Source organism: Eumetopias jubatus, unplaced genomic scaffold (assembly GCF_037043125.1).
Source record: "Eumetopias jubatus isolate StellerSeaLion01/CBP00866 unplaced genomic scaffold, mEumJub1_p1.0 scaffold_8, whole genome shotgun sequence".
In the NCBI taxonomy this organism is placed as follows: Eukaryota; Metazoa; Chordata; class Mammalia; order Carnivora; family Otariidae; genus Eumetopias; species Eumetopias jubatus.
The window spans coordinates 45,193,568-45,218,009 of NW_028274814.1; the positions used below are offsets into that span (position 1 = coordinate 45,193,568).

General features: G+C 39.6%; 1 protein-coding gene across 4 annotated transcripts in view; it reads right to left on the reverse strand.

Moving 5' to 3' along the window:
* The window catches only part of CD163 (CD163 molecule), a 41,019-nt gene that overhangs the window by 9,763 nt on the left and 6,814 nt on the right, over positions 1 to 24,442 (reverse strand). For all 4 annotated transcript variants that reach the window (XM_028121112.2, XM_028121111.2, XM_028121113.2 and 1 more), the window contains exons 5-9: positions 13,054 to 13,374; positions 11,987 to 12,307; positions 1,092 to 1,406; positions 679 to 993; positions 198 to 290 (exon numbers count right to left, since the gene is read on the reverse strand). In XM_028121112.2, the coding sequence (XP_027976913.1) occupies positions 198 to 290; positions 679 to 993; positions 1,092 to 1,406; positions 11,987 to 12,307; positions 13,054 to 13,374 (1,365 nt within the window). The remainder of the gene's footprint in view (positions 1 to 197; positions 291 to 678; positions 994 to 1,091; positions 1,407 to 11,986; positions 12,308 to 13,053; positions 13,375 to 24,442) is intronic.

Consider the following 24,442-nt stretch of genomic DNA (forward strand, 5'->3'; position numbering starts at 1 on the left):
CAAGAAGGGCATGTACTGCATGGAGCACTGGATGTTATACGAAAACAATGGAACGTGGATCACCACATCGAAAACTAATGATGCATTGTACGGTGACTAACATAACATAAAATTTAAAAGAGTTCAAAATAAATAAATAAATAAGACACATCCATAAGGATTAAGATCATTTTTATAGATTGGTCACTGATTCTCACCTATGCAAGTAACACCACTTTCTTCTGGAATGGTAGATCTTGTTGAGTCCGGAGACGAGGAGTTGCATGGCGATAGCGTCTGACTCTGATTTCCTGCAAACACCAAACTGCTCAGTCATACAAGATACAAAAAGTCAGGATGAGGAAGGGAGATCCGATGAAGTGTAAGACAGATGAGCTGAGAACAAACAGCTTTAGAGAGAGGGGAAGGTGGTAGGTCAACCAGGCTGGGAATGAATCAAATGCTTTGAGAATGGCCGGTACATGGTAAGCACCAGATACGTGATTATGAGGTTTGTGAAAGTTAAGTTTACTTTTCCTCTAAAAAAACACATGAGGTTAATATTCTGGCACACTTCTCATGATCCCTTAAAATAGATCATGCCCTTTTACTTTTGTTCTTCATCTCTATAGGTACACTTGCTCTGAAGGCACACCACCATGAGAAACGTTTATCATTGGCTGTCTGTCATCCTCTTACCTGAGCAGATTACAGAGGCCACTTGCCCGGCCAAACATAGTGATGCACCCAGAGCAGTTACAGCACAATCTCCCATATGCTGCTCAGTCCCAGTGCAGTGAAACATGTGCCTCCAGATCGGACCACTTCCTTTCCCAAAATGCGTTCCTCCTGGGGTAGAAAGGGCAACTCCACATTCGAGCTGCTGGCACAAAACATGGGCATCTTCCATGTCCCAATGAGAGTTGCAGAGGGATCCCCAGTTCCCAAGTATCTTAAGCTCCACTCTTCCCTCACATCGGGACTTGCCATTCACCAAACGCATTTCTGTGTATCCTGGAAGGAGACAGGGCTTTTAAAAAGATGTCTGCAATTACCTAACCCCACCCTCTTCACAGTGTGGGGACAACTTGAACATGTTCTCTGGGTCTCACTTGAGCAGAAGACTCCAACATCCCTGCTGTGGCTACAAGTCCCATCTGGCCGGGCAGCTACTGAGCAGAGTGAAAGATGGGACTCCTGCCCCTCACACTGGAATTCTTCAGCCCAGATCTGTCCATTTCCTTCTCCAAAGTGAGCTCCCCCTAGGATGGAGATGACTGTGCCACACTGTAACTCTCTGCACAGCACACTGGCAGCTTCCAGAGAGAAGTCAGAGTCACAGACGGTGCCCCACCTGTCGCCATGTTTCACTTCAACACGACCAGAGCAGGGAACTTCTCCTCCATTGAGTCTGGGTTCCCTGTGGGCTGAAAAATGATACTATTTCAGTGAGAAATGACATGATTCTTAGATTTTCCTTCATGATGTGACTGGAAAGGGGAGGCCGGGGTGTTTAATGGTTTTTCATCCTTGTTTCCCTTGGCTTTTCTGCCTGGAGTTCAGCATAGCAAATTCTAGATCTCCCCATTCCTCAATGGACCAATTCATCTGAGAGAATTTTAGAACTTTGTTTCTTGGCATCAACCATTCCTAGAAACATGATAACTCTTTCCATTTAATATTTTGTGTACATTATTCATAACACTGGAGACCATAGATGATATATATCTTCTTTTATTTTTTAGCCTTATATTCATTTCTCTATCCACCGCAGTCTGGTGTTGGCCCCAATCTTTTTGAATGGTTTAATATAAAGTGTTGCAGTACACTTCCTGTTTTCAAACTGAACATGGGATTTCTTCTTCCCTTTGATATATGTTACACTTGATACATGAGATACCCCTTTCTCCTGTTTTCTCCTCCTTCCCGTCTGACAGTGCTTTACCAGCACATTTCATGCATTCCCTGACCAAGATTCTGTCCTCAACTCCCTCACCTTCTCTTAAATGCCAATAAATATGTTTTCATCTCTATGTTTCTCTTTAAATTTATATTCATAAACCTATCTACTTGGACATCAGAATATAAGGTGTTCAAAATTGAATGAATTATTTTACTGACAGGACCGCAGTATTCTTTACTCAATTAATGACATCCAGACCAAATTAGAATCACTTAAGAATCGAACCACTTCTTTATCTCATAAATAATGGTAATGATAATGACAGTAGTGAGCATTAAATGAGCACCTATTTTATTTATGGCACTTTACTAAATATTGAGCAAACATGATTTCACCTAATCTTTACAATCTCCTCAGGGGATAATTATTAGTATCATTCCAATTTTACAGACAAGGAAACTGAAACAGAGAGGTGTAGTAATTTGCTGCAATCACATAAGGAGTTACTGAAGGGCCAGGATTTGAAGGCAGGCAGTATGTTCCAGAGCCTAGACTCCCAACCTTCTCAATACACTGCTCATGTGGAACATCACTGTCAGTCCTCCAGGATATTTCTCCTCCTTATTTGTTGCTACTGCTTTTTCTTTTAAGATTTATTTATTTATTTTAGGGGGGGCAGGGGGAGGGACGGGGGGAGAGAGAGAGAGAATCTCAAGCAGACGCCCTGCTGAGCACGGCACCCAACACAGGGCTCAACCTCACGACCCTGAGATCATGACCTGAGCCAAGAATCAGACGCTTAACTGAGCCACCCAGGCGCCCCTGTTGCTACTGTTTTAATCTAATTTGTCACCTTATGTCATGTAGACCTTTGCAATGGCTTCCTAAGTGATCTTGTTCCTAAGCCTTCTTTCTAATAAATATATGCCATGCCCACAGATATGTTATTACATTTCAAGTATTTTCACATGATTTCTTTGTCTTCAAGGCAATTCAACGTTTCTTTACTATTTATGCAATAATTTATCATTTCAACAAATAGTATTAAGGACCTACAATGTTTTAGGCATTTGGGTGGGCTAAAAAGTCTGTCACCGTTCAGTCCATCAGTGAAAATAGTTACTGCTACTAATAATAGTCATAACCATAGCAGTTAACATGTATTGATCACTTGCTACGTAATTCCTGTGAAGCAAGTATTATAACTACCACTTTTCTTTTGAGGAAATTGAAGCACAGAGAGCTTTGGTAGATACTCCAATGTCACACATCTATTAAAGTTAAAGAAAGATAATAAACAGTAATTTCTTAGCATGCTTGAAAATACTTTATGATGTCACCTTTAAAGCTTTCATGTCTATTACTCTATCAATCATACCTGATGCTCCAGCCTTAAAGAATCCTGGTCATCCCATGTTTCTGGGCCTCTGCAGAAACTTTTCTCTCCACTTATAATGTATTTCCCAACATTTGTACCTGGGAAAAAGCTACTTCTTTTCAAGGCTACTCAAGTTCTCATTGATCACCCTCTCCCTCAAAAACACACAGGTGAGCTGAAGATATACATGCTCAAATAATGATGAGTCCAGGGGCGCCTGGGTTGCTCAATCTGTTAAGTGTCTGCCTTCAGCTTGGGTCATGATCTCAGGGGCCTGGGATCGAGCCCCATGTTGGGCTCCCTGCTCATGGGGAGTCTGCTTCACCCTCTGCATCTCCCCTGTCCTGGTGCACTCTCTCTTTCTCTCTCTCCAATAAAATATTAAAAAAGCAAATAATGATGTGTCCAAAACTAAAAATATATGTTAGATACAAAACTAATAAATGAAGGAGCCATCAGCCCTGTTTGAGGCTTTGCAGGAAAACGATAGAGAGTGCTATAAGTTCGAGCTGAGTTTTGAAATAAAAAGATAAAGAGTTTGCCAAGTAAGCGATGTGTAAATCCACATTTAATGGATACGGTCAGAGGGGCGCCTGGGTGGCTCAGTCGGTTAAGTGTCCTACTCTTGATTTCAGCTCAGATCATGATCTCAGGGTCATGAGATTGAGCCCCACGACAGGCTCTGCACCTAATGTGGAGCTTATTTAAGGTTCTTTTTCTCCCTCTGCCCATCCCCTGCTCTCCCTCTCTTAAAAAAAAATATATATATATATATGTATATATATATATATATATATATATATAAAGGATACAGTCATGAAATGTGGCATAACTGAGGAATTATGAGTAATTTAGTATGAATGGGATTTAAAATGTAAAGAAAAGACACACCAGAAATAAAGCTAACGAAATGGAGCTCAGGTTTTGGGAACACTCTTTGCCAAGTACAACCATCAAGAAAAGTAAGAGTTTCTTTTAACACACTCAGAGATGATTGAAATTATTTGGGGAATACAAAGTATTTCCTTTAATTAATTTTTTAAAGAAAGGAAGTGCATTTGAAGGACCTTCTAAAGGGCATACGTCTTTTAGAAGTGCCTGCTGTCAAACATCACTAATTCCCTTGACATTACTCTCAGCATGACACAGATAGCCTATCAGCACTTGCCAGTTCTGAAAATGTTTTAGATCTGACTATAGTCTCTATTGTAGCAGTATAGAATACCCCAGCACATTAAAATTTCACCACTTATCCATTAAATCTATACAAAGCAAATTTCTACACAAATATGAGTTGAAGAACACATTGCTTTCTAAACACAGCTCCAAGTTTAAAGCGAATAATGTCCCTACCCCACAAATAATGAAAGACTCTTGAGTCCTTAATTTCTTCTTGTTAAATCATTATCTGAGCATGAAATTCCTCTAAGAAGGCAGTTTCTTAGACTGAGCCAAAGTCAGCTTTCTTGTAACCTCTTGCTCTCTCATCTGGATCCATCTCGAACGAAATAAAACACGGCTGATGCCAAAACAAACCAAAAAATGAAACCGGACCAAATAATTTTCTCTTTCATGGTGAAAACTTGTGAAGCACTCGAAAACAGTTCCCTTCTATAAATTTCTCTTGTTTCCTTTTTTCCTAAAATGTTTGAATCCTGAGCAAAAGGAGAGTTTTCCATTCAGAAATGACTTGGGAGATTCCGTTCTAGCTTTCTTTTTTTTTCATGAATCTGTTAGCAACACATTAATCTACACCATGAGTTGGCTTCCTTATATCGTTTACTCTGGGTACATGGTTAGACTATTCATAATTTGCTCCTTTAAGAGATTTCTTTCCTGCTAAACCTGTGACTGCATTTTAACATAAAAGCCATTAATTTGATTTTTGTACTTGTATTTAGCTCCTTTGATCAATAATTTAGACTTTCCCCTGGCATAAGTAACTGAATTTGTATTTCTTTCTTTCTCTAAAAGTAAATAAATGAAGACAGAAGAACAAATATAAGAATTCATTAGAATTACTTCCTTTTGTTTAGTAATAGATAAAATACACAATATGATTTAAAGAAGCATTAACACATTTTTATCATTTATTCCTTTCCAGACTCTGAAGAAGTATAAATCATTCTAGTATCAAAACTTATTTCTCAAACCTTAGTAAATACAGGGGCGTCTGGATGGCACAGTTGGTTAAGGGACTGACTCTTGGTTTTGGCTCAGGTTGTGATCTCAGGGTTGTGGGATCCAACCCGGGGTCAGGCTCTGTTCTCAGTGCTTAGTCTGCTTGGGATTCTCCCTCCCTCTGCCCCTCCCCCCCACAACCCTGTGCTCTCTTTCTCTCTCTAAAAAATAAAAATAAATCTTAAAAATAAAAAACCTTAGTAAATACAGCACAAATCATATGAACTGATGCTAAAGTTCAGATGTTCTCTGTGGCACATACACAGCCATCACAAACAAAATGTCTGGGACTCAAAGTAATTTTGTAGCCAATTTTCTTAGACCAGTTTGTGGCTGGTTTATAGAAACTGCACATCAGAGATAAACTGTTGCTTTATCTTTCTAGTCTTCCTGTTTTGTTGAGTTCTTTGGCCCTTTTCAGCCCGAAAGTCCTGTGCTCTACAAAACTAAGAACTCTAAGAATTTAAACAGATAATGGAATTTGTAGTTTGAATTTGGCAGGCACAGAGATAGTATTTCCATGATCTCCCCCCCACCCCTGGAAATCTTCTGAAAGTACCAAGAAATCAAGAAACAAAATTACAGGGGCGGCTAGATGGCTCAGTCAATTAAGTGACCAACTCTTGGTTTGGGCTCAGGTTATGATTTCATGGGTTGTGGGATCAAGCTCACTTCCATTTCGGGTTCCCTGCTCAGCAGGAAGTCGCCTTGAGATCCTCTGCCTCTGCCCCTCCCCCCACTTGTACTTGCTAGCTCACTCTCTCTCATAAATAAATCTTTCAAAAAAGAAACAAAATTACAAATTCTATTTCTAGCAAAACAAGAAGAGTGCTAACACCTAGGTACCCACTAAGTAGAAGAGCTTCTAAACACTGCCCGAATGTAACAAAAGAGTTTACAAAAGAAGACAAAGAGCACACACAACATACTTAGCAAACAAAAATATAGTTCTGTAAACAGAAGGGCCCACCTTCTGCTGCAAATTTATGCTATTTGGGATTTCTATTATATGCAGTTGAATAGAATCCTAAATAATTCAGAATGTTACCAAAACTGTGTGCTCTAGTAGTAAAATCTAAATTTTGGATGTGGTTGAATGGAATGGTTGGAAAAAATATATAATAACTCAGATACTATAGCCTGGAAAGCTAATGTCTTGTTATCCATGGTAAGATAGTTGGACAAGTGTCACCTTGAAAAGAAAACAATGTGTGCTCTGAAGCTGAAAAATCAGAGAGTGTACTTGGAGAACAAAAGAAAACTGGAAAAAAAAATCAGAATGCTGGCATGACATAAATCCTCCTTGCCACTTTCAGCATTTAACAAGGGAGAGATGAACTCAGACTTAAAGTAGTCACACTGCAAGAAGAAAATGGAAGGAAAAATACCAATTTTGTAAGGGAGGTATGTTCTGCCTGCAGCTACTACATAATGAAATGAGAGACCTATAATTGGGAACTTGCAGGATTGAAAAAAAACAAAACAAAACCCTAAGCATCCCTATCCCCCAAACTGAGGTGGTGATAAAACTGTAGGCTTAGCAGAAAATAGAATTGATACTGCACAAAGTCCATGAGCCTACCAGCAAAGACAGGACTTTGGTCTTGCTTTTTCTCCCAAAGCCCAGGTTTCAAATGACCTTAGGGCAGTGAAGGAGCTGGTCATAGCAAAGATCAAAGTTTATAAATATATTCCTTGACTCTGGTTACTTTCAAGTGGCATTACCATGAAAGAAAATTGACCAGAAGGATTCTAAGTTTGGAGAGAATTATTTCACTGACTTTGAGGACAGCTGACATCAGCCAACAATAACTCAACCCGTAAAGCAATCCAAGGGTCCCTGAACCAAAGTCAGCAGAAAGTGGGTTGTGAAAGGTGTGCAGCCCCCAAACTGCACTTAGATATGACTTGGAGAGCCTGCAGTAGAAGGAACTGGCCCAAGAATAGCACCTGGGCCCATGAAGGACAATGGACAGAGGACAGCTTCTCAGAGGGCAGAACCTGGCCCATCAGATTGGCTTACCAGGAAGCTCACTCAGTTGCAGGGCAACTTATCATTCTTAACCAATAGGACTTGATAATTACCTCAGAGAAACAACTCTAGGCACTTCTTGGTGACCACAGAACCACCCAAACAGCCTTAAACTGCTTACCTATTTGACTTATTTTAGTGAGAAAGAAGTAAAATTTTCTTCATCCACTCTTATTTGGCTTTCTTTTGGATGCTGCTAAACTAAATGCTAACTAATATAAAACAGAATTAATAGGAAAATATTTAGAAGAAAATGATCAGACATAAAATAATGCTTACATGTGCCCAAACATAAGCAAAGTTCCCCCCAAAAAAGTTATGTAGAGAAATATAGGTCATAGGTGTAGCATGATACATGATGACAATAAATATTATGGATACATAATATGACAACAAAAAATGCATAATATGACTAAGTTAAGGTCAAATATGTCTCTCATCTCTCAAAAGTAATCCAGAGTTCTTTTTAAAATAAATCTGAATTCTAGGATGAATACAACTGGTACACCTAGAACAAAATGATTCATAAAGGTTGAAAATAAGAGAATAGAAAATAAATAAAGCAATAGTTGTGATATTAATATCAGACAAGTTTGGGGGTGCCTGGGTGCCTCGGTGTGTTAAGCGTCTGCCTTCGGCTCAGGTCATGACCCCAGGGTCCTGGGATCGAGCCCCACATCGGGCTCCCTGCTCAGAAGGAAGCCTGCTTCTCCCTCTCCCACTCCCCCTGCCTGTGTTCCTTCTCTTTCTGTGTCTCTCTGTCAAGTAAATAAAATCTTTAAAAAGAAATATCAGACAAGTTTGATTCAGAACAAAAACCATTCAACCATAGAAAAGGGGAAACTTTATAATATGAAAAAGAACAATTCATAATGACCACATAACAGTTGTAGGAAGATATATGTCCCAGATTCACAGAGCAGCAATTCGTCAATTATATGAGGCAATCACTGGTATACTCAGTGGACAACCTATAACCTCACGTATTTATATTAATAACTAGGAAAGAATCAACATTAATTAAGCGCTGAACTCAAAGAGTTAAATCAGTCAGAAACCAGAAAGGAATTAACAGAAAGAAAAACAAATTATAATGAATTAGAAAATGAAAATATTATTGATCTTAAAAAATCCAAATGCTGGTTCATTAAAAGAAAGCAAAACCAAGCTAATTTTATCTAATAAAAGAAATTAAAAGTATAAATAAAGTCACACAGTAATACATGATAAGAAAAGAAATGTCATGGATAGAGAAGTAATTTCAGAAAGGTCTTTAAATATTGCTATGAAATTACGGTCAAGATATTTTACCAAGTGAATACTAAGGTACAGAACAATTTATATAATATACCCTCACTTGAACAACAAAATGAGGTGAAACTTATATATGGATTTGTTTGTATTTACATAAAATATCTCCTAAAGAATATATATATAAATATATATTTGTGAATATATATATATGTGAAGAATAGAACTGGACAGCTGGGGATAATTTTTGGGAAGAGCTTACACTTTCAATTCAAAGTGTGAACCATAAAAAATACCACACACACACATACACACACACACACACACACACACACAAATTGTGAACCATGTGAATATATTGTCTAATCAAGAAATCTCTTTAAAAAAGAAAAGAAGAACGGTTGAAAAGCAGATATGTATATTCAAATTTGTACCTTATAAGATTGTCTTTTTCCAGTCAGAGGATAATTTCTATGTAACTAAAGGTAGACACAATTTGTAACATCAGGTAATGCACATAGGAGCACATCTAGATTAGGATGTATCTGAAGTAAAACCATTGGTTAGTGGACATGGAGCACCACATGACCACATCTCTATATGGTTAACAGTTTTGTTCTTGGGTTGCTTTCCTTAAAGTCTTTCTTTTACCATATCAGTAATAGTTATGTCAATATGTTACCTTACAGTTGTTAAAAAAGGCATCACTTTTCAACAACATTAACATTTGTGTAAATGTGATTAGCATAAAATACTAGAGATTTTCCTTAAAACTGGCCAACTCACAGCTCACTTTGGAACTGCTAAAAGAAGTTGCAGTGAAATACACAAAAACATTCAGAAAGAAGAAATTCTTGCATAGTCATGCCCGTTTATCCAACATATTTTTTAAATTTATTTTATTATGTTATGTTAGTCACCATACATTACATCATTAGTTTTTGATGCAGTGTTCCATGATTCCTTGTTTCTGTATAACACCCAGTGCTCCATTCAATATGTGCCTTCCTTAATACCCATCACTGGGCTAACCCATCCCCCCACCCCTCTCCCCTCTAGAACCCTCAGTTTGCTTCTCAGAGTCCATTGTCTCTCATGGTTCATCTCCCCCTCTGATTCCCCCCCCCTTCATTTTTCCCTTCCTACTATCTTTTTTTTTTTTGACATATAATGTATAATTTGTTTCAGAGGTACAGACCTGTGATTCATCAGTCTTACACAATTCACACCACTCACCATAGCACATACCCTCCCCAATGTCTATCACCCAGCCACCCCATCCCTCCCACCCCCACCACTCCAGCAACCCTCAGTTTATTTCCTGAGATTAAGAATTCCTCATATCAGTGAGATCATATGATACTCGTCTTTCTCTGACTGACTTCTTTCATGTAGCATATAACCCTCTAGTTCCATCCATGTTGTTGCAAATGGCAAGATTTTGTTTTTTGATGGCTGCATAATATTCCATTGTGTGTGTGTGTGTGTGTGTGTGTGTGTGTGTATCACATCTTCTTTATCCATTCATCTGTTGATGGACATCTCGGCTCTTTCCATAGTTTGGCTATTGTGGACATTGCTGCTATAAACATTGGGGTGCACATACCCCTTTGGATCACTATATTTGTATCTTTGGGGTAAATACCCAGTAGTGCAATTGCTGACTTGTAGGGTAGCTCTATTTTCAACTTTTTGAGGAACCTCCATACTGTTTTCCAGAGTGGCTGCACCAGCTTGCATTCCCACCAACAGTGGAGGAGGGTTCCCCTTTCTCCTCATCCCCGCCAACATCTGTCGTTTCCTGACTTGTTAATTTTAGGCATCTCTGACTGATGTGAGGTGGTATCTCATTGAGGTTTTGATTTGGATTTCCCTGATGCCGAGCAATGTTGAGCACTTTTTCATGTGTCTGTTGGCCATTTGGACGTCTTCTTTGGAAAAATGTCTGTTCATGTCTTCTGCCCATTTCTTGATTGGATTATTTGTTCTTTGGGTGTTGAGTTTGATAAGTTCTTTATAGATTTTGGATACTAGCCCTTTATCTGATCTGTCATTTGCAAGTGTCTTCTCCCATTCTGTCGGTTGTCTTTTGGTTTTGTGGACTGTTTCCTTTGCTGTGCAAACCTTTTTATCTTGATGAGGTCCCAATAGTTCATTTTTGCCCTTGCTTCCCTTGCCTTTAGCGATGTTTCTGGGAGAAAGTTGCTAAGAAGAAGAGGTCGAAGAGGTTGCTGCCTGTATTCTCCTCTAGGATTTTGATGGAGTCCTGTCTCACATTTTTTTTAAATCATTTGGAGACATTCCCATGAAAGACATAATTAAGCTCTACCTTCAAAATTTTAATCCTTCTTAATCTTTCAGTACTTCCATGGATTTAAAAATGACTCAATTGTTTTGTTTCTTAATCAACAAGCATAGGGAAAAGAAGGGAGGGGGCAAACTAATAAACAGACTCTTAACTATAGAAAACAAATTGATGGTTACCAGAGGGGAGGTGGGACGGATGAGATTGAGGAGGGCACTTGTGAAGAGCACTGGGTGTTCTTTGTAAGTGTTGAATCACTAATTGGTACATCGGAAACTAATATTATACTGTATGTTAACTAATTTATATTTTTTAAGATTTTATTTATTCATTTAAAGAGAGAGAGAGCTGAGGGAGGGTCAGAGGGAGAGGGAGAGAGAGAATCCCAAGCAGACACCCCAACGAGCGCAACGCAGGGCTGATCTCATGAATGTGAGATCATGACCTGAGCAGAAATCAAGAGGTGGTTGCTCAATCAACTAAGCCATCCAGGTGCCCCTTAACTAACTGTTATTTAAATAAAAACAAAAACAGGGGGGCCTGGGTGGTGCAGTCGGTTAAGCATCCAACTCTTGGTTTCGGCTCAGGTCGTGATCTCAGGGTTGTGAGATTGAGCTCTGCACTCAGTGGGGAGTCTGCTTGGGATTCCTTCTCCCTCTCCCATTGCCCCTTCCTCTGCTCGATCTCTCTCTTTCACTCATATAATTAAATCTTAAAAAAAAAAAATTCCTGAAAAGCTAAAGTGAACAAAAACAAAATAAAACAAGACACACCCTTGACCAAGGCACAAAATGAATTATAATTTCATCTGAAACTCACACAACGGAATAGGCATTTTCTAGTTTCTGGAGTGAGATCTACTCATAAGTAGCAAGGTTTCTCATCAGTTTCAAGGATCTTACTGGAAATTTATACCCCTGGAATTCAACTTCTTAACACATTGATTGAAAGTCTTACCTGAGCAGGTAACTTTAGCTTCTTCATAGTGATCACAGCTAAGTCCACCCCACTGCCAGTTCTTGCAGTCCCAAAGAGAAGTTTCATTTCCAACACAGCTGCTTAAAAACAGCCATGTGTCTGTTGCCTTAACTTTGGAATAAATCTGATAGGACGTTTTGAGGGCAGATCCACATCCCAACTGCCTGCAAACCACATCGGCTTCTTTCAGTCCCCAGCCTCTGTCACATACTTTCCCTATCAGTTTCTGAATTTCCACCTCCACTGTCCCAGCACAACGGCTGCCTCCACCGACAAGTCTCACCTCCAGATCGGATCCATCTACAAAAGAAACTTAAGCTTAGTCCATAGATACATATGGAGGTTAGCTCCCAAAGGATAGATTTTTTTTATCTTGCTCCTTCCCAGATACTGAGGCATTGGAAAGGATGATTTATCCATCTCTTGGCTTTTTTTTAAACAGCCAGTATAGGCCATGGATTTGGTTAGAAACAGGATTATAGTTGCAAGGGTTAATAAAAATTGTCACTGGCAGAAAAATATGAGCAGCCAGAGATTTTTTAAAAAGACATAACATTTTGTGTCTTGGAGCTCCAGGTAGATTTAGACCCTGAAATGTGGTCCCTAACAGCAGCCTGAATAATCACTACAGAAAATAGTCAGACAAGCCTCCAAACTAGTCAAATAAAGAATGGGGATGTCTGGGTGGCTCAGTTGGTTGAGTGTCCAACTCTTGGTTTCAGCTCAGGTCATGATCTCGGGGTTGTGATTTTGGGATCCTGATCTCGGGGTTGTGGAGCTGAGCCCCACGTTGGGTTCTGCACTCAGTGTGGAGTTTGCTTGAGGATTCTCTCTCTCCCTCTCCCTCTGCTCATACTCTCTAAATAGATAGATAGATGATAGATAGATAACACCTTTTTAAAAAGAAAGAAAAAAAAAGAATGTGTTTAAGATTCCTTACAACAAGGAAATTATTAGTTATTCCTCTCTCTCCCATCTCACACCCATTCCTACTCCTAAAGAACACAGGTCCTTCCTTCTCTGTTTTTCTTTTTATTTTAACTTACCAGAACATATCACACCAGCATCTTCATTATGATTGCAATAATGCTTTCCCCATTCGCGGTGTCTACACTGCCAGAGAGCAGATTCGTGTCCATGGCAGGAAACACTGTCAAGCCAAATGTGTCCAGTTCCCTCGGTGGAATTAACTCGACCAGTGGCAGTGATGGCAGTTGGGCATCCCAGTTGCTTACATACCACAGCGGCATCATTACTATCCCAGCCATCATCACACACTGTCCCCCATTCCCCTTGGAATTTTACTTCTAATCTTCCTGAACATTCAGTGACTCCATCTACCAGTCTCAGGCTGAGATCTGCTCCATCTGTAAGAGAGACACAAAACAAATCATAATAAAGAAACAAGAATAAGGGGGGGGGCTATAAGTAGAGACAGAGAAAACAGTGACATAATACCACTGAAAAATCATTAAAGGTGGAGAAAGAGTGGCTTGGGCAAGAAGACAGGACTTTCCAGAATGGCTTGTACCAAAAAGATAAGAAATAACAAGTCTGGTGAAGAGGCGGAGAAAGGGGCACCCTCTCGTACTGTTGGTGGGAACGCAAACTGGTGCAGCCACCATGGAAAACGGTATAGAGGTTCCTCAAAAAATTACAAATAGAACTACCTTATGATCCAGGAATTGCACTACTGGGTATTTCCCCCCAAAACACAAAAACACTAATTTGAAGGGATGTATGAACCCCTATGTTTATAGCAGCATTATTTATGATAGCCAAATTATGGAAGCAGCCCCCTTGGGCTGTCCATCGATAGATGAATAGATAAAGAAGGTGTGGTGTATATATATATGGTGGAATATTATTCGGCCATAAAAAGAATAAAATCTTGCCATTTGTAATAACATGGATGGAGCTAGAGTGTATATAATGTTAAGTAAAATAAGTCAATCAAAGAAAGACAAATACCATATGATTTCCTTTAAATGTGGAATTTAAGAAACAAACAAATGAGCAAAGGGGAAAAAAAAAAAGAGAGAGAGACAAACCAAGAAGCAGACTCTTAACTATAGAGGACCGATGGTTACCAGAGGGAAGGTGGGTGGGGGGATGGGTGAAGGGGATTGAGTACACTTATCATGATGAGCATTGAGTAAAGTATAGGATTGTTGAATCACCAGTTTGTACACTTAAAACTAATATAACACTATGTTAACTACACTAGAATTAAAATATAAAACAATAAAAAAATTAAAAATAGAAATACCATATGATCCAGTAATTCCACTAATGGTTATTTACCCAAAGAAAATGAAAATGCTAATTTGAAAAAATGTATGTACTTCTGTTTATTGCAGCATTATTTACAATAGTCAAGATATGGAAACAGCCCAAGTGTCCATCTACAGATGAATGGATAAAGAAGATGGTATATTACTCAGCCATCAAAAAGAATGAGTTCTTGCCATTTGTAACAATATGGATGGACCTATAGGATATAATGCTTAGTGAAATAAGCCAGACAAAGAAAGGCAAATATCATATGATTTCATTTATATGTGGAGTCTAAAAAACAAAACAAATGAACAGACTCTTAACTATAGAGAACAAACTGGTAGTTGCCAGAGGTGAGGTGGTCAGGGGGATGGGTGAAATGGATGAAGGGGGTCAAGAGGTACAAACTTCTAGTTATAAAATAAGCCAGAGGAAGAGCAAGATGGCAGAGGAATAGGAGACCTGGATTTCGTCTGGTCCCAGGAATTCAGCTGGATAGGGATCAAACCATTCTGAACACCTACAAACTCAACAGGAGATCGAAGAAAAGAATACCAGCAACTCTCTGAACAGAAAAGCGACCACTTTCTGGAAGGTAGGACGTGTGGGGAAGTGAATCCGAGGCGATATTCGGGAGGATAGACGGTGGGGGAGGGGGCCTCCGTTGGCCACTACTGGCAAGTGATAGAGAAGCAGAGCACAAAATCGGAACTTTTAGAAATTGGCTCTGCTGAGGGACGTAGCTCCAGTGGCTAAGCAGGGGGTGGAACCCTCGCGGGACAGTGTGATCTCAGGACCCTCGGGGTCACAGAAAGACCCGGGGTGCCTGAGTGTGGCAGAGCTGAGCGGGGAAGCCAGCTGCAGAGACAGAGCCAAGGCGCGGGCTCTCAGCTTGGGGTTGCCATAAACTGTGATCCACGGCACAGTTGGGCCACTGCATCTCCAGCAGGGACCCAACAATTGGCAGATCCGGGAGACTCCCCTTCCTCCCCTGGGAGGAGCGGTGCAGGAGTGCACCGCAGGGATCTGCTGGGTTTGGAAGCTCCACACGGATTTGGGTGCCAGAGATAGAAATGCTCGGTCACAGGCTGGGTGAGCACGGAATGTAGCTGGAGACCAGGGAGACGGGAATGACTGACTGCTTTTCTCAGGGGGCGCACTGAGGAGTGGGGCCCCAAGTTCTCCGCTCCTCCTGGGCAGAGATTGGGAGGCTGCCATTTTCACTCTCATCCTCCAAAGCTGTATGGAAAGCTTGCAGGGAACAAAAGCTCCCGAGAGCAAACCCGAGCAGCTTGCTTAGCCCGGACCGACAAGGGCGGGGCAATTCAGCCTCCGGCAAAGACATCTGGAAACCTCGGCAACAGGCCCCTCCCCCAGAAGATCAGTGAGAACAGCCAGCCAATAAAATTAACAAGTCAGGAAACTACAGATGTTGGTGGGGTTGTGGAGAAAGGAGAGCCCTCCTGCACTGTTGGTGGGAAGGCAAGCTGGTGCAGCCACTCTGGAAAACAGTATGGAGGTTCCTCAAAAAGTTGTTGAAAATAGAGCTACCATATGATCCAGCAATTGCACTACTGGGTATTTACCACAAAGATACAAATGTAGGGATCTGAAGGGGTACATGCACCCTGATGTTTAGAGCAGCAATGTCCACAATAGCCAAACTGTGGAAAGAGCCAAGATGTCCATCAGCAGATGAATGGATAAAGAAGATGTGATATATGGAATATTATGCGGCCATCAAAAGGAATAAAATCTTGCCATTTGCAACAACATGGATGGAACTAGAGGGTATTATGCTGAGCAAAATAAGTCAATCAGAGAAAGACATTTATCATATGACCTCACTAATATAAGGAATTCTTAATCTCAGGAAACAAACTGAGGGTTGCTGGAGTGGTGGGGGGTGAGAGGGATGGGTTGCCTGGGGGATAGACATTGGAGAGGGTATGTGCTATGGTGAGTGCTATGAATTGTGTAAGACTGTTGAATCACAGACCTGTACCTCCAAAACAAATAATACATTATATGTTAAAAAGAAGAAGAAGAAGAAGAAGATAGCAGGACGGGAAGAATGAAGGGGGGAAATCAGAGGGGGAGACAAACCATGAGAGACTATGGACTCTGAAAAACAAACTGAGGGTTCTAGAGGGGAGGGGGTGGGGGATGGGTTAGCCTGGTGATGGGTATTAAGGAGGGCACGTTCTGCATGGAGCACTGGGTGTTATATGCAAACGATGAATCATGGAACACTACATCAAAAACTAATGATGTAATGTATGGTGATTAACATAAAAAAAAAAAAAAACAGCCAGCCAAGACCAAGTTTACCAATCAATGAGAATGGCAGAACTCCAGTGCTAGGGGAATACTGCACATAGAATTCATGGCTTTATTCCCATGATTCTTTAGTCTTTCAAAGTTAATTCTTTTAACTTTTTTTTGAATTTTTATTTTCCCTTTTTCAACCAACATCTTATCAATCCCTTTTTAAAAAAATCTTTTTTATTTTTCATTTTTAGAGTCATATTTTATCCCTTCATAGTAGTTAATCTTATTTTTGGCATATATATATATATATATATATATATATATATATATATATATAAAAGTTGTTCTTTCTTTAAAATTTTGGGATACAGTTTCTTCTAATAGATCAAAATATACCATAAATCACCAGTGTATGGTTTTGTTCTAGTCTCCTGCCTAATCACATTCTCTCCCTTTTTTTAAAAAATCCTCTTCTTTCTTTTTTCAACCAAATTCTATCAATTCCTTTTATAAAATCTTTTATAATTTTCATCTTTAGAGTTATATTCCATCCCTTCATCGTATTAACCCTTATTTGTGTACATATATAAGTTTTTCTTTCGTTAAAATTTTGGGAGGTGCTTTCTTCTAACAGACCAAAATACACCCAAAATCTAGTCTGTGGCACTGATCTATGCACCAGCCTGATCATATTTGATCATACTCTGTTTTTTGTTTTGTTTTTATCTTCTTCTTTTTTCTTTCTTTCCCTTTCTTTTCCCCCAGTTTCAGGTCTTTTCTGATTTGTTTAGTGTATATTTTGGGGGGATGTTGTTACCCTGTTACCATTTTGTTCTCTCATTAATCTATTCTCCTCTGGACAAAATGACAAGATGGAAAAAATCACCTCAACATAAAGAACAAGAGGCAGTACCGACTGCCAGGGACCTAATCAATACAGACATTAGTAAGATGTCAGAACGAGAGTTCAGAATGATGATTTTAAAGATACTAGCTGGGCTTGAAAAAAAGCATGGAAGTTATTAGAGAAACCCTCTCTGGAGAAATAAAATAACTAAAATCTAACCAAGTCAAAATCAAAAAGGCTATATTAATGAGGTGCAATAAAAAATGGAGGCACTAACTGCTCGGATAAATGAGGCAGAAGAGAGAATCAATTATATAGAAGACCAAATGATGGAAAATAAAGAAGCTGAGAGAAAGAGAGATAAACAACTACTGGATCACGAGGGAGAATTTGAGAGATAAGTGATACCATAAGATGAAACATTAGAATAATTGGGATCCCAGAAGAAAATTAAAGAGAGAGAGGGGCGAAGGTATACTGGAACAAATTATAGCAGAGAACTTCCCTAATTTGGGGAAGGAAAAAGCGTCAAAATCCAGGAGGCACAGAGAACCCCTCTCAAAAATCAATAAAAATAGGTCAAATTCCCAACATCTAATAGTAAGACTTACGAGTCTCAGAAACAAAGAGAAAACCCTGAAAGCAGCTCAGGAGAAGAGATCTGTCACCTACAATGGTAGAAACATTAGACTGGCAACAGACCTAGCCACAGAGACCTGGCGGGCCAGAAAAAATGGGCATGATATATTGAGAGCACTAAATGAGAAAAATATGCAGCCAAGAATACTACATCCAGCTAGGCTGTCATTGAAAATAGATGGAGAGATAAAAAGCTTCCAGGACAAACAAAAACTAAAGGAAATTGCAAACACGAAATCAGCCCTACAAGAACTATTGAAAAGGGTCCTCTAAGCAAAGAGAGAGCCTAAAAGCAGGATAGATCATAAAGGAACACAGACAATATACAGTCACAGTCACCTTACAGGCAATACAATGGCACTAAATTCATATCATTCAATAGTTACCCTGAATGTAAATGGGCTCAATGCCCCAACCAAAAGACACAGGTTATCAGATTGGATTAAAAAACAAGCCCCATCGATGTGCTGTCTACAATAGACTCATTTTAGACCCAGAGACACCCCCGCATTGAAAGTGAAGGGGTGGAAAACCATTTACCATGCTAATGGACACCAAAAGAAACCTGCGGTGGCAATCCTTATATCAGACAAATTAGATTTTAAACCAAAAACTATAAGAGATGAGGAAGGACACAATATCCTACTTAAAGGGTCTATCCAACAAGAAGATCTAACAATTGTAAATATCTATGCCCCTAACATGGGAGCAGCCAATTATATAAGGCAATTAATAACAAAAGCAAAGAAACACATTGACAACAACACAATAATAGTGGGGGGATTTAACACCCCCCTGACTGAAATGGACAGATCATCTAAGCAAAAGATCAACAAGGAAATAAAGACTTTAAATGACACACTGGACCAAATGGACTTCACAGACATATTCAGAACATTCCATCCCAATGCAACGGAACACACATTCTTCTCTAGTGCCCATGGAACATTCTCCAGAATAGATCACATCCTAGGTCACAAATCAGGTCTCAACTGCTACCAAAAGATTGGGATCATTCCCTGCATATTTTCAGACCACAATGCTCTGGAAGTACTACTCAATCACAAGAGGAAAGTCGGAAAGAACTCAAATAATGGAGATTAAAGAGCATCCTACTAAAGAATGAATGGGTCAACCAGGAAATTAAAGAAGAATTTAAAAAATTCATGGAAACAAATGAAAATGAAAACACAACTGTGTAAAATCTTTGGGATGCAGCAAAGGCAGTCCTAAGAGGAAAGCATATAGCAATACAAGCCTTTCTCAAGAAATAAGAAAGGTCTCAAATACACAACCTTACCCTACACCTAAAGGAGCTGGAGAGAGAACAGCAAATAAAGTCTAAAGCCAGCAGGAGAAGAGAAATAATAAAGATCAGAGCAGAAATCAATGAAATAGAAACCAAAGAACAGTGGAACAGATCAACGAAACTAGGAGCTGGTTCTTTGAAAGAATTAACAAGATTGATGAACCCCTGGCCAGACTTATCAAAAAGAAAAGAGAAATGACCCAAATAAATAAAATCATGAATGAAAGAGGAGAGATCACAACCAACACCAAAGAAATACAAACAATTATAAGAACATATTATGAGCAACTATATGCCAGCAAATTAGATAATCTGGAAGAAATGGATGCATTCCTAGAGATGTATCAACTACCAAAACTGAATCCGGAATAGAAAACCTGAACAGACCTATAACCACTAAGGAAATGGAAGCAGTCATCAAAACTCTCCCAGGAAACAAAGCCCAGGGCCAGATGGCTTCCCAGGGGAATTCCACCAAACATTTAAAGAAGAATTAATACCTATTCTCCTGAAACTGTTCCAAAAAATAGAAATGGAAGGAAAACTTCCAAACTCGTTTTATGAGGCCACCATTACCTTGATCCCCAAACCAGACAAAGACCCCATCAAAAAGGAGAATCACAGACCAATATCCTTCATGAACATGGATGAAAAAATTCTCACCAAAATACTAGCCAATAGGATACAACACTATATTAACAGGATTATTCACCACGACCCAGTGGGATTTATCCCTGGGCTGCAAGGTTGGTTCAATATCCACAAATGAATCAACGTGATATAATACATTAACAAAAGAAAGAACAATAACCATATGATCCTCTCAATAGATGCAGAAAAAGCATTTGACAAAGTACAGCATCTTTTCTTGATCAAAACTCTTCAGAGTATAGAGATAGAGGATATGTACCTCAATATCATAAAAGCTATCTATGAAAAACCCACAGTGAATATCATTCTCAATGGGGAAAAACTGAGAGCTTTCCCCCTAAAGGTCAGGAATGCAGCAGGGATGTCCACTCTCACCACTGCTATTCAACATAGTATTAGAAGTCCTAGCCACAGCAATCAGACAACAAAAAGAAATCAAAGGCATCCAAATCGGCAAAGAAGAAGTCAAACTCTCACTCTTTGCAGATGATACTTCCTGTGGAAAACCCAAAACACTCCACTCCAAAACTGCTAGAACTCATACAGGCATTCAGTAAAGTGGCAGGATATAAAATCAATGCACAGAAATCAGTGGCATTCCTATACACCAACAACAAGACAGAAGAGAGAGAAATGAAGGAGTCGATCCCATTTACAATTGCACTCAAAACCATAAGATACCCAGGAATAAATCTAACCAAAGAGGCAAAGAATCTGTACTCAGAAAACTATAAAATACTCATGAAAGAAATTGAAGAAGACACAAAGAAATGGAAAAACATTCCATGCTCATGGATTGGAAGAACAAATATTGTGAAGATGCAAATGCTGCCTAGAGCAATCTACACATTCTATGCAATCCCCATCAAAATACCATCCACCTTTTTCAAAGAAATGGAACAAATAATCCTAAAATTTGTATGGAACCAGAAAAGACCCCGAATTGCCAGAGGAATGTTGAAAAAGAAAAGCAAAGCTGGCAGCATCACAATTCCAGACTTCTAGCTCTATTACAAAGCTGTCATCATCAAGACAGTATGGTACTGGCACAAAAACAGACACATAGATCAGTGGAACAGAATAGAGAGCCCAGAAATGGACCCTCAACTCTATGGTCAACTAATCTTTGACAAAGCAGGAAAGAATATCCAATGGCAAAAAGACAGTCTCTTCAACAAATGGTGTTGGGAAAATTGGACAGCCACATGCAGAAGAATGAAACTGGACCATTTCCTTACACCACACAGAAAAATAGACTCCAAATGGTTGAAAGACCTAGATGTGAAACAGGAGTCCATCAAAATCCTAAAGGAGAACACAGGCAGCAACCCCTTCGACCTCAGCCTCAGCAACTTCTTCCTAGAAACATCGCCAAAGGCAAGGGAAGCAAAGGCAAAAATGAACTATTGGGATTTCATCAAGATAAAAAGCTTTTGCACAGAAAAAGGAACAGTCAACAAAACCAGAAGACAACTGACAGAATGGGAGAAGATATTTGCAAATGACATATCAGATAAAGGGCTAGTATCCAAAATCTATATAGAACATATCAAACTCAACACCCAAAGAACAAATGATCCAATCAAGAAATGGGCAGAAGACACGAACAGACATTTCTCTAAAGAAGACGTCCAAATGGCCAACAGAACACGTGAAAAAGTGCTCAACATCGCTCGGCATCAGGGAAGTCCAAATCAAAACCTCAATGAGATACAACCTCATACCAGTCAGAATGCATAAAATTAACAAGTCAGGGAACGACAGATGTTGGCGGGGATGTGGAGAAAGGGGAACCCTCCTACACTGTTGGTGGGAATGCAAGCTGGTGCAGCCCCTCTGGAATACAGTATGGAGCTTCCTTAAAAAGTTGAAAATAGAGCTACCATATGATCCAGCAATTGCACTACTGGGTATTTACCCCAAAGATACAAATGTAGGGATCTGAATGGGTACGTGCACCCCGATGTTTATCAGCAGCAATGTCCACAATAGCCAAACTGGAAAGAGCCAGATGGCCATTGAAAGATGAATGGATAAAGAAGATGTGGTATATATCTACAATGGAATATTATGCAGCCATCAAAAGGAATGAAATCTTGCCATTTGCAACGATGTGGATGGAACTGGAGGGTATTATGCTGAGCGAAATTAGTCAATCAAAGAAAGACATTTATCATATTACCTCACTAATATGAGGAATTCTTAATCTCAGTAAACAAACTGAGGGTTGCTGGAGTGGTGGGGGGTGGGAGGGATGGGGTGGCTGGGTGATAGACATTGGGGAGGGTATGTGCTATGGTGAGCGCTGTGAATTGTTGAAAACTGTTGAATAACAGACCTGTACCTCTGAAAGAAATAATACATTATATGTAAAAAAAAAAAAGGAAAATAACAGGAGGGGAAGAATGAAGGGGGGGGAATCAGAGGGAGAGACGAACCATGAGAGGCTATGGACTCAGAAACAAACTGAGGGTTCTAGAGGGAAGGGGGGTGGGGAGATGTGTTAGCCTGGTGATGGGTATTAAAGAGGGCATGTATTGAATGGTGCACTAGGTGTTATACGCAAACAATAAATCATGGAACACTACATCAAAAACTAATGATGTAATGTATGGCGATTAACATAACATAATAAAAATAAATAAATAAATAATCAGAGCGATGAAAAGTATAGCATAGGAAATATAGTCAGTAACACTGTAATAACTTTGTATGGTGACCGCACTTATTGTGGTGAACAGCCAATAATTTATGGAATTGTTGAACCAATATGTTGTACACCTGAAACTAATATAACATTTATGTCAATGATGCTTCAATGATAACTTTTTTAGAAAAAGGAGACAGGGGGCACCTGGGTGGCTCAGTCGTTAAACGTCTGTCTTCGGCTCAGGTCATGATCCCAGGGTCCTGGGATCGAGCCCCGCATCGGGCTCCCTGCTCAGCGGGAAGCCTGCTTCTCCCTCTCCCTCTTCCCTGCTTGTGTTCCCTCTCACTGTGTCTCTCTCTGTCAAATAAATAAATAAAATCTCTAAAAAAAAAAAAAAAGAAGAAAAAGAAAAAGAAGACAGGACTTTTCAGTACAGAGAACATGAACTATAAAAAGAGTTTCTGGGGCGCCTAGGTTGCTCAATCAGTTAAATATCTGACTTCAGCTCATCTCATGTCTCAGGGTCCTGGGATCGGGCCCCACCTCGGGCTCCCTGCTCCGTGGGAAGCCTGCCTCTCCCTCTCCCACTCCCCCTGCTTGTGTTCCCTCTCTCGCTGTGTCTCTCTCTGTCAAATAAATAAATAAAATCTTAAAAAAAAAAAAAAAAAAAGGAAAACGTTCCTAACAGGAGATCTAGGGGCCACATTTTATCTAGAGGTTTGTTTGACTATCACAGAGTTTTTATTGGAATTGTTTATTTTTCTTGTTAAATATATATTTGCATGTGTTTAGGTGGTATGCACACACTCCGGTTTGCCCAGGACTCAACACTGATTCATTACCTGTCTATGACTACCCGGTTTGCGTTATACACCTGGCCCCTTTGTGACCACTTCTTTAGTCTAAAAGCAAGCAAAGAGAAAAGGGAACCTCATCATTACCACTTTCACCTCCCCCAATCAATATTCCTCAAAAAACAGAGCTTGATCCTGAGCCATCTCTTATAATAAATAAGTTGCCCCTTTCTTCTGGTAGGTTTAGCATTTGCTGCCACAATACAGTTTACTGGGAGTCCTCAGCATTGAGAAGAAATGTGCTGATTGGGGACCTAGAAAGATTTTGGTGCGTGAAGGAGAATGGAAGGTAACTCCTGTGCTTTTTTTGATCCCCAATCCCTCTTGCTTTCTTCAGCTAACAAATTCCATCTCTGCTGTAGGAATCCCATTCTTTGTAGTTCAAACAATAGATGGTCATGTTGTCCAACAACAACAAAAGGCCAATGTAAGAAATAGAAAAAGAGCCAGAACCCCCATGACACTGTTTCAGTGTTTGAATCCAGCCATACCTGAAGCCAACAGTACCTCTGGATTTCCCAGTTTTCTGAGTCAGTATCCTCTTTCCTTAAAGTTAATTAGTTAGTTAAAGTTTGAATTGAGTTTTCGTCATTGGAAAAAAAGAAGATATCTGGTAATTACAGGGACATTTTTACTCTATTACATTTTTCTGAATTTTCTCTGGGGTTCAGGACCTACTAAGCTTCAAACTAAGAATTCAAGTGAAGTCTTCACACAGTGTCATCTTACAACTGTACTGAGCTTTGACAACTCACTTAAGAATCATGAGCTTTAAAACAAACAAACAAACAAACTTTTTAAATATTTGCATTGTTTTGAAGTGAATTCTTTTCCATGGAGAGCTCTCCTAATCACTGAGATGTACATTTAACAGGGAGTTCTATATGTTGGTCCAAACAACCTTGCTAATAATTCTGGTGAATGTTGCTGTAATTAT